An 11,272-nucleotide genomic window follows, 5' to 3' on the forward strand; every position below is an offset into this window, starting at 1 on the left:
TCTGACATTATTTAAGACATTAGATAGATCATATAAACTGTAAAATATTAATAATTGGGTTGATATTATTATTAATAGTTTTAATAATTTCTACATCATCAGTCCTTTTTTTCTGCTCTTTTGCCAACATGTACAGTAATGGAAAATCCAGAGTTTTGCCCATTTAGCGTTAGCCATTAGCTTCACCAGCCAATCACACGGTCACGTGGTTTCTGCACACTCCAGCTGTTCTATAGAACCTCCTTGTTCTTATTAAATGTTTGCACTGYTTCTGTCATTAGGAGTGAAAGAGATCGACATAGCAGCCACACTGGAGCACATCAGAGACCAGAGGCCCGGTCTGGTTCGCACCAAGGTACTATTTGTGTGTGTGCGCAAGTGCAATGTTTCAGCACGACTGCACGAGTTTGTCATGACCCAAACGTCTCGCTTCCTCCTGCTCTCCCTGTCCAGGACCAGTTTGAGTTCGCGCTGACAGCCGTTGCTGAGGAGGTGAATGCCATCTTGAAAGCTCTGCCACAGTGAGATGCAGCAGCTGAGGAACACACTGAAGATGCAGGCAGGCACACTAAACAACCCACAGAACACATTCATAAGGAATATCCACATATCATACGTCCAGAACCAAAAAATATTTTTTTTTGGATCAGCCACACTCTGATCTGTTACCAGATTTTAGTGTGCAGTGTTTTGTTTTTTCCACCATAAAACCATTGCAGGAACTTTGACAAATTTATGATTTTTGCTCGCTAAAAAAATAAGCTGAGACAAGGATGCAGTTATCAGAACTGAATCCAAACCTCTGTGCCTGTGTAAATATGAAATGATAATATTCCCCCACTAGACCTTACCTGAGGGCAGAATATTTAAATGGTCACAGTCAAACTGAAAAGCATATACCTCTGTATGAAAAAAAAAAGTGATTTGTTGTCATTTGCCCCTTGGTAAAGTATTTTTTATCTTTACTGGATACACCAATCTGTTAACACCGATGTTACAATTGGATCAAAGTTAAAATATTGTTAAAAGACCAAATATGTATGACCTTCATCTTACTGTAACAAAGTAAGAGGAGTCTTAATTTTAAAACTTTGGATGTGGTGTTTTGTGTCCAGATGAAATGTGTATACTGCTGTCAAGTGTTGGTTTTCCTTTTTGTTTTTGAAAGGCTTGTCCTGCAAATTTAAGTGTTCGCTTCCAGTTCTGCTTCTTAAGTAATCAGCGCTAAACATTGACCATGACGTACACATTACCAATATCTCTTTATTTTTGTATACAAATTTACTTTAATTGTATTTTTTACCATCTTACTCAATGTGCGACCTTGTGATTAATGTATATAATCCATCCTGATGACTGTGTTTCTTTTATGTAGCAGACAAATGGAAAATATCTATAAAAATGTATTTTTGACTTGAACTAAATAAATTTGTGATGTGATGCAGCAGAAAAAGCTGTTTTTCCTTGTGTTCAGTTGTGCCCTATAAAATAATCATGTGATTAAACCATCTTTAAAGTTTTTTTTWATTATCGTTAACTTTAAATTCCTTCTTGCAACATTAAGAAACTATAATACATTTAATGAGAGCAATAAACATGAAAATATTTCAGAATTTTCTTTGATGCAGCAGTTTCATTCCAGTTGTGTTCTCCTTTGTACAAAATCAACATGTTTTGTACATGTTTTCACATAGTAAAACATTAAATTAAGCAGACATTTTATCTTTACATTTTAAACACATTTTCGTTTTTTGCTGCATTCTGACCTACAGTACATACACATACATTCCTAATAAATATATTTTTAAGAGACATTCAACATGTAGGCGCCATCAGAGAGAGAAAGTGCAACGTAGCAAACTGATCTTTGACCTGTAATAAAAATGTAAAAGAAAAATGAAGTTTATCACGCTTATATACAGGAATATTCTGATGTAATCTGCACAATTTCTAAGGGAGGACAAAAAGTTTAGCATGCCTAAGAGTCACACTGGTTCTTTACCTCCTTGTTGGGCTTATGAGCAGAGCAGCGAGCCAATCAGGTTAGCTTGTGAATGCCTTGAAGTCTGACTCTGAAACAGGAAGCAGGAAGTGTCAGACAAATCTAAACCGAAAACATGCTACCAGAATAAATAAGTTTCTTTTATGGGGTTCTGCAACATATCAGAAACATAGTGAACTTTTTTTTGTTTTGTTTTTGCAGAATTAATTTTGTCATCAAATAAGACCATAATATGAGTGCTGGTGTCATATTGGTTTCAATAATACAAGACAGTTTCGGCCATATAAAAAATAATAATGGCAACTCATCTTTAGGCTCAGTCTTTATTAGTTTCTTCCCATTTAACAATTTGCAAAGATAAAAACATGAACACAATGCAGCGCAGTACAAATAATGCAAGCTGATCAGTTATCAAATAACTTCTCTGCTTTTTTTCCCTTAATTGTTTCTCTCCACATCATTAACAATGAAATATAATTTAATGATAAGTAACTTAGAATTTAAAAAATCAATTTCATTTTGATTCACCACAGCTGTTTTGTTGCTTTTTTGCCAGTGATAATTATATGAACAATGAAAGCAACAAACGTGCATTTTAAAACAAGGTATGTACGWATATACGTATTACAATCAAATAAACTTATTGCTGAATGAGCACCACACAAACATAAGTGTGACGAGTGCTGCTTGTAATGAAAAATCCCTTTAGACAAGTCAGTCTTTTACAAGTAACAAAAATGTGTCTGTTCACAACTATATAATACAGGTAATGATTCTGGTTTGGCACAAACAATGTAGGGTGCCGTTTGTAAAGTTACAGTCAAAAATTACCACCAATATTTTTGTTTTATTTAGCCTTTTATAAGAAAAAAAAGAACAGATTTATTTTTCAAAGTCAGTTTTTCACCATATGATTCATACATTTATAAATGTCAGTTTATAAACTAAATATTTAACTTACAAATTAAATATTTAGTTAACAAGCTAAATATTTAACTTGACTTAAATGTTTAGTTTTGAGCTAAATATTTAGGTTGAAACTTAAATATTTAGCTAGCAAGTCACAAATATTAAGTAGCTTGACTAAATATTTAATTTGTAAGTTAAATATTTAGTGTATAAACTATGACATTTATAAATGTATGAATCATATGGTGAAAAATTGACTTTGAAAAATAAATCTGTTCTTTTTTTCTTATAAAAGACTAAATAAAAACAAAAATATTGGTGGTAATTTTTGACTGTAACTTTACAAACGCCACCCCATAAAACAATACCTCCAATTTATTAATAAAAGCTGTATTCTTACCTAAAAACAACATTCCTTTTTCAAAGTTAATAAAAACATTACTTTCACCTCACTAAAGGTCTGAAACAAGGCATGTTTGGGTTTTTCTTCGGCAGCACCAGTTAGTACCGAATTTCTCACTTTCATACACAAACCTGTTTTTCTTTCCAGAACAGCTGGATTCTTTTTCTGTGGATCTCAGTGTTTTGGCTTGTTTTTACAATGCCAGAGAAGTGCACAGAAATACTTATGTACAGTATGTTTGTGTAAGTTTATCACTGCTCATCCCACACAAAAATGTCATGTAGATAAGCTGAGAACTGAACCAGGGACCTTCAGTTGAAGGATGCCCACTGAGCCAAAGCCTTTTGTGGTTTGATATTTTTCTTAGAGCCACATAAAAAAGTCCATATGTTTGTTGTTTAACTATTCTGTTAAATAAAGATGCAGTTTTAAATGTGCGAAACAAGAGTTAATAAAGTGCCTCCTTCCAAACAGGTAGTGTCATGTTACTGAAAGTGCTTTAATATTTGATTTTATAGCACTTTAAAATAAAGAYTCATGTGCTTTACATGGCTACATTTTTCCAGAAATAAATATATATTTTTTGCATATAAAGGACTTCTTTAATCAAAGTTTGGGCCATAAAAATCACCCAGTGGTCTGTTTTTGATGTCAGTGGATTGTTCCAGCCTTGCATGTGTGTGACACAGCTCGGTCACTTTTGTTTTGCCGGGGAATCTGAAAGAGAAGGTTCTGTGGCAGGGTTTCAGCTGACCCTAACACACACATTGTATTATTGTAATGCCTTAAACTAATTTGTATCTCAACAAACAAATGTCCAACACATTCCCATTTTCTCACATACAGCATCCATCCCAAACTCAAGTCCATTCCAGATTGTTCTCACTTAATTCAATAATAACAAAAATCCTAACTCATCCCAGATCATGTCCTTCCCACCTAACTCTACCTTTAGAGTCACTCCTTTCAGTTTAGAAAAACATTTGGCACATTCATGTCCATTCTAAAGCTACACTTTCTTTGTTCTCCTCAAACAAAACATTTTGTTTTACCTTTAGCTTTTTAACAAATCATGTGGATTTATCGAGGCTGTTCATTAAAAAAAAACACCAAAAAGGAAGCTTCAAGTATGTTCCTTTTTGGGGTGTTTAGACTTTCCTTATTTAGGCGCAGCCTCAAAGAGTCGAGCAATCCCAGAGAGTGGGTGTTTGCCGACACTGATTTAAGTTTATTAAAAAGTAAATTAGCACACAACACATCCACACTTTTTCTGTTTTGAGGGGTCCTTGGAGGTTTTTGCTGCAGGTTGTGATTTTTCTTCACTGTAACTGCTCRGCAGTTTAGCGCTGGCAGCTGACTCAGAGGAGCAAGCCGGCTGCCTGGTTCTTTTTGTTTTCGGACTATCTCCAGACCCCAAGTCCACTTTTAACTGGCTCCCACCATCTTGCCCCCCTGCAACTATTTTGTGACCATTGGACAAATTCTGATGTTTTCCATTAGCAACCTCCCCTTTTTTGTAGCCCACAGTTTGGTCATGTTTGGCTCCTCCCCTACCCCCAGCACCTGATATGGAGTCGGTGGCACTGGCTCTCTGCTGAGCTTCCATTTCTGACAGGCTGTATGCCAAAGCCATCTGAAGGTCTTCATCTTCCTCGTCATCCTCGTTTCCTTGCGGGTCCATGTACTGGTAGCCGGGGGCTGCGCTAAATGACCGCTGTGCTGGTGCAGAATAAGGACTTGGGCGATATCTGTCAGACATGCCCGCCGGTCTGTTCTGGATTTGTGGCTTCTGAGAGGACTGATGGGGCTGGTCTTCTCTTCGACTAAGCTCCAGAGCGAGGGCCATTTCATCCTCCACACCTGGACAAACACACAACAACAACACAGCTGTCTTAGCCTAAAGATACAGCAACATGCCAAAATATTTAGCATGATATGTCGAGTACGACAGGGTTTGCAGCAGCAGCAATAATGTTTACGATTAACCCAATAAAAATACCTAGAAAGCCAATATACTTTCTAGTCAATTTAATGCATAAATAAAGGAATAAAACCACTATAGTACCAAAACTGTTGGTTATAATTTTAGCAAACACAACATGCAGAAAGACACTTTAACTTCAGCATGAACTTGCTGGAAACTTTTCTAAAGTTTAACCACTTCTGTGGAAAATAAAAGGACTAAAATAAATGTTAGAGCTCCTGAAAACATCAAGTGGTCAGAAAATCTACACGACTTCTCTCTGTTTTTCTTAAAACTCCACAACACCAGAGTGTATTTCCTTACCATTAATCAGGACGCTTTTCAACACCCCATCCTCCTCAATCTCTACTCTCTCCTGCCCATTCTCCTTTATTCTGTAAATGAGACATCAACAATTGTTGTTAGGGTCAGTAATTTACAGACATAGAACACTCAAGGAAACTGAAATAACTATAAAATTAATCAGACTTTTGTAATCAATGATAAAGGTCCACACGATTTAAAAGGTGGTGTGACCCCTGCTGGTTGYTGCATGACCTGATCACCTGTTTCCCCATGTTTTTGTCATGTGTGTCTTTTTGAATGGGTGTTCTTAAATGTAATTGCATTGTGCTCTGTACAATAATAAAGGCCTCAGCAATCAATCAACCAATATCTTATAAGCATCAATGAATACAACTACAGTACACTGAAAGTACACTACAAGGCTTTAATTCTTTGTTGTGCAACAATTTCCTCGGTTCAATTAGCCTCGATTCAGGAGATTTCACATACGTTTTGGTGGTGGTGCGTTTCCCATTGACAATGCGAGTGGAAGTAGAAAYGGATTTGAAGTTGCTCATCCCTCCTCCCATACTGCCCATCCCATCCAGACCACCGAAGGAAGAAGAAAACGAGCTAAATTCAACTGCAGAAAAGAGGATTAGAGAACAAAGGGGGAAAAAATGAAACAGTGTAACAAATTTTTGCAGACTCTCACTCTGTGCAAAGAGAGTACCATGTTATTTGTGACCAATCACATCGAAATGAGGATTAAGTCCAAAAGTCCATAAAAATTAGGATTCAGACCAAAAAGTAATGTATTACCATAACCAACAAGACAAATTAAGTCATATCTCTAAATCCATTTAAGACATCAGAATGATCCAGGTATCAAAATGTAGCATTTAAAGACAGGAATTTGAAAATGTAATTAGATCATTTTGACCAAATTTGATTTAATCCTCATTTCGACATGATGGATCACATTTTATACGTTACGTTTTTATTTATTATGCAAAATCAACTTTTTTTAGCTTTATATCGTGTTTTTATGTCATCCCCTCATCAAAAACATACCCAGAGTGTTGCTTTGACTCATTCATGCATGTTTGAGAATCTCCTGTGGCAGCCATTTGGGGCTGCCTAAAGCTTGCCGGTTCAAAGCACCACCCATTTGTACAAAGCTCCACCTATTTACATAAAACTCTTCCCTGGTCTCCAGCTGAGCCACTGCCCTACAAAGTACCCCCCCACCCCCTGAAGCATTGTTGTGAAGACCTGAAGTGGGAGTGTCTCAAACGGTAGGAGGTTCTTAAAGAGAAAGAGGTCAATTTCAAAGCATTTTGATAGGCTACTATGCAAAGTCAAATTTATTTTTGATATATAGAGCTTTTTTTTATATATGGAGGTAACAGTTACTTTTCACTAAAACAAAGTGAAAATGTGAGTGGGTAGTTTTGCATAAAAGAAACCTAACAGCAGAAGCTTTTGAAGTACTACATGAATTGTCAAGTCTGATTAAAATGTGATGAAGCTGCACACTGTTCACATCACTTCTCAACACCTTTAAATGTTTACCTCCAGCTGAAGGAGAGGAGAAAAATCGACTTGGGCCAGGACGTGAAGAGCCTCCAAAAGCTGGAAAGTCATCTGAATAAAATACAGAGAGTGATGTTAAAATATTTCAATCGGCAACTTCAACAGATAATAGGATTAGAGTAAAGGGTTTTATTCTGAGAGGGTCATTTTTGCACTCAGGCGATTTTATGCAACACAAATTTCACCTTTTAGCGTACAAAAAATTACAAAACATAAAATAGAGTCAGTGCTACTGGGCGGAGAACAGTTAAACTTGGCGTCTGTTGTGTTTTTTTGCACGACTTACCAAAAAAACTAGCAAAGGGATCCTGTCCCCCAAAAAACTCTCTGAACACCTCATCTGGATTGCGGAATGTGAATGTAAACCCTGGGAAATCTGAGAAGTCTGTGGTGGAGGAACCTGCAAAATAAAGATGAGAGTCAGAGGATGGAAAAGAAAAATAGGGCAAAAAGTCAAATAAAGACAGACGTAGTGATATGTCAGTAAAAAAAGAGAGAAAGGACAATTGAAACATAAAAATATTTGTAAATTTGAGCTATAATTGACTGTTTCATCTATCTGTTTTACTGTGACTGTGCTTGTAATTACCTGAGTGTGGCATTCTGTCGTTACCATATCTGTCATATGCTTCACGTCKGCTCTCTGTTAAAAAGAATAAAAAGAGAGTCCGACATCAGTACTAGTTTGTTGTAACGTGAATCTCCAACATAGAAACAGCAGATGTGTGTTAGTTCAATAATCAAAACCAAAACTAAACTTTAAATGTTTCTGGTCTCATGTTATGACTCAATGTTGATGATCGGGGAAGCAGGAAATTAAATGAAAATAGGTGGAAAAAAATTGTATTAATGTTAATATTAGGACTCATTCCTGTAGTTATTGTTTTTTATTATTATTATATTTTTGTTTGTTTGTTTCAACATTGACAAATGACAAATTAACTGAACTTTGGGTAAAAAACTAACCAAAATTTAGATTTAGATAATTGTAAACCTCCAACACCTCTTTAAAAACAAATATATCTATCCAACAAATTACATAAAATGATTGCATTTGGTGACATACTGTCAGACAGGACTTCATAGGCCTCAGCCAGTTCTTTGAATTTTCTTTCAGCCTCCTCCTTGTTTTCTGGATTTTTGTCAGGATGCCATTTCAAAGCCAGTTTCCTGTACCTGCAWATAAATAAACATTAGCTATACAATTGCACAAGTATAGAACATTCACTTACTATTTAACTATTTAAAGTATTAAAGCACAGTTCAAAAACTAAAAGCAAAAGAAGGAAAGATTAAAGAAAAACCCAAAGGACCTTCGAAGTTTGTTTCTAGTACAGTGGTTCCCAAACTTTTTATCTTATGACCCAGAAAATATCCATGGCAAAAACTTGTGACCCCAAATATTACTGGTCTGAGTACACAAACTTTGTTAATAACCCTAAAAACACAGGCTTTTTGACAATCTAAACAGCTTGTACACAAATGTAAATACTTATTTATAAATTTTTGTGTGCTTTTGCAATAGTTATAGGGAAAATATTACATCAGCAATTATTTTATTACCCTTAAATTGATTTCTGGAGATTATCCAAGATGCTTCATGACCCATAATTGGGACCCAAGCCCAACTTTGGGAACCAAAGTGCAGTGGTTCCCAAACTTTTCAGCTTTTAACCCACAAAATAACAGTAGCAGAGACCTGTGCCCCCAACTGTTTTTGGATGATAAACATTTGTATCGGGTCAACTAAACATGGGCATAGTAACAATAWTTTTATACTACATTTATCCATTTTAAATACACTAACCTCACTCCTTTGTAACAACTAAGGCAAAAATGTAATTAATTCAGAAAAATTTTTCAGGACCCCACCTTGATGTTTCGGGACCCCACTTTGGGTCCCGACCCCAAATTTGGGAAACACTGTTCTAGTGTATGAAACCACAGTGTTTTGTGTTTCAATATTTTCAAGGTTGGTTTGCAAGTTTAGCAGGTTTAAATCAAGATAAACAAAGTAAAGTAAAAAACAGGATGCCTAATAGTCTAAAGTCTGTTTCCGAATGATGATAATGTTAACATTAATAAAACTAAAACTATCAGCAACATAACACTTTCGGTTYTTAATCCTTATATAGTTTGGTAAATAAAAATGTATATTTAAATACARCTTATGCTTAATTTGTTGGGATGATTCCAACGATTATAAATAATCTAAAGATACTTACGCTTTCTTGATTTCATCCTGCGTGGCTGTTCTGGGAACTCCCAGGATGTTATAGTAATCAACCATGTCACTTCCTGTCACTCCTCGAAACACCACCCTGAAACACAAGCATTTGGTCAGTTCTGGTCTCTGAGCTGATGCAGAACCATAGCATTATTTGAATAATGTCCCAAAACACAAGCAACATGTCAGACCAATGCCTGAACACTGAGTGTGATAAATGCAAACTTTGAACACAACGCTTCTTTTGTTTTACTTAAATGTCCCACAAACTAAACACTCATTATTCTAATGGTTGTAGCCAAAAGTAATAGTCATATGGTTGTGTATAATATAATCTGGAAACATTTTAGATACAATGCATGTTGAATTCAAAAACAACACACTAGAGTGTTTTCTTTGCTTATTAAGTATAGTGTYTTATTTAAATTTTTGTAAGAACGAAGCTTTTTTTAATTACATATTTGTCTCCTTTACTAAAGCAACTTGTGTGGTCAATCAATGTGAGTAAGCCCACACTTTTATAAAAGTAAAACTACTTACTCTGAATACTGTCAGCACCTCTAGAATAGCTACTGCCAGCCAGCATGCCGATCTTATTAGTTGCCTGCAGCAGCTTCAGAGCAGAGGGGGGGACTTCCAAACTCAGGCAAAATGACTAAAGTTAACTTTCTGTTAGCCCCCTCTGGAAGGGACAAATGCTCACACAAGTAGTACAGCGTTATTTCTAGTACAGAGGAATCTGACAACTGCTGCTGACATCAGTAAACAAGCTGAAAGCCAGCAGATGTACTCGGAGGCACAGGTGCTGTGCTATTCAAGTAGTGCAGTTATTATTTATCTGATATTTCTGAGGCACATTTCCATTTATGGTAAAGTTAGACACGAGTGAACTGTTTATGTTAGCGCTCCGTAAGCTATGGCTAGTAGTAGCTAGCAAACCACTTACCGTTGTCTTTGGTCCAGCTAACGGTTCAGCAGCTTCACTCGGCTCGTTTTAGCTGAGTTTGTTCAGATAGCCTCCTTGTTTTTTTTTTAGGTTCTGTTCTTCTCGTCAGCTGAGCAGCCACCTCCCACTTTCTGCGTCTCCAGTGTCACTGGCTCAGATCTGTTCTCTGACAAAAACAATACCGTGAAGGCTGATTTTAACAGGTATACAAACAATCGAGCAGCTAGCTCAGAGTGCTGCTATTGCTGCTCGAAGCTGCACGAGCTTCTGTGAGTGCAGAAACGCCATGAAGCCTCTAGAAAATACCAGCGTTCGGCTACGTGGTTTAGCCCCGCCCCCCACGCMATGCTCTCCTGTTGCACTTAGAGAATGCGCAAGTAGTTAGCCCTGTTATTAGTATTTTTTAATAGTATTAGTATTAATATTAGTATTTGTATTATTCAGAGATTATTGCAATATAACTCCTGCAGTGAAATGAACTTAACTTTGTGGTAAAGTTMAAAGTCTAATGAAGACTTGGCAATATTTTTCCCTCATTTTGAGGATTATTGTCCTATATTGTGTCCTTAAATAAATGATGCTCAAATTTATTTTGACAGAGGACATTTACAATCTTAGGTGCTAGTGATTAATCGTGGTGGGATTCTCAAGTGTTTAAATTTACATTCGGCTTATTTGTGGAAAAACTTAACCTTTCTCTGTTACATTACTACCATCTGCTGGATTTATTTTGTAACTACAAGAAACAACATACAGATCAACAGATTAAACAAAGATTAAAATAAAAATATTTTTGTATGCAAGGTGAGATTGCATTGAAAAAATCAGAGATATTACACTGTTCAGTCTCTCTATCTATCTATCTATCTATCTATCTATCTATCTATCTATCTATCTATCTATCTATCTATCTATCTATCTATCTATCTATCTATCTATCT

At 36.1% G+C, this 11,272-nt stretch overlaps 2 protein-coding genes across 4 annotated transcripts in view; one reads left to right on the top strand and one right to left on the bottom strand.

Annotated features, from left to right (window-relative positions):
- The window catches only part of ptprna (protein tyrosine phosphatase receptor type Na), a 35,500-nt gene extending 34,053 nt beyond the window's left edge, over nt 1–1,447 (top strand). For both annotated transcript variants that reach the window (XM_014022323.1, XM_014022322.1), the window contains exons 23-24: nt 282–355; nt 454–1,447. In XM_014022323.1, the coding sequence (XP_013877777.1) occupies nt 282–355; nt 454–525 (146 nt within the window). In that variant the 3' untranslated portion in view covers nt 526–1,447. The remainder of the gene's footprint in view (nt 1–281; nt 356–453) is intronic.
- A 63-nt stretch (nt 1,448–1,510) lies between these two features.
- On the bottom strand, nt 1,511–10,652 carry dnajb2 (DnaJ heat shock protein family (Hsp40) member B2). 2 transcript variants are annotated; one of them, XM_014022326.1, is made up of 11 exons: nt 10,332–10,643; nt 9,384–9,479; nt 8,225–8,334; nt 7,748–7,801; nt 7,445–7,558; nt 7,138–7,209; nt 6,073–6,205; nt 5,602–5,672; nt 4,878–5,174; nt 2,003–2,072; nt 1,511–1,872 (listed from the first exon to the last, which is right to left on the bottom strand). In XM_014022326.1, exons 2-10 carry the CDS (start codon nt 9,446–9,448, stop codon nt 2,044–2,046), a joined length of 945 nt encoding a protein of 314 aa, XP_013877780.1. In that variant the 5' UTR covers nt 9,449–9,479; nt 10,332–10,643; the 3' UTR covers nt 1,511–1,872; nt 2,003–2,043. The 2 variants fall into 2 exon arrangements, with proteins under 2 accessions (XP_013877780.1, XP_013877778.1); XM_014022324.1 differs by lacking the exons at nt 1,511–1,872; nt 2,003–2,072 and having other exon boundaries at nt 3,793–5,174; nt 10,332–10,652.
- Nucleotides 10,653–11,272: the final 620 nt, after the last annotated feature.

Source organism: Austrofundulus limnaeus, unplaced genomic scaffold, assembly GCF_001266775.1.
Source record: "Austrofundulus limnaeus strain Quisiro unplaced genomic scaffold, Austrofundulus_limnaeus-1.0 Scaffold325, whole genome shotgun sequence".
NCBI classification, from domain to species: Eukaryota; Metazoa; Chordata; class Actinopteri; order Cyprinodontiformes; family Rivulidae; genus Austrofundulus; species Austrofundulus limnaeus.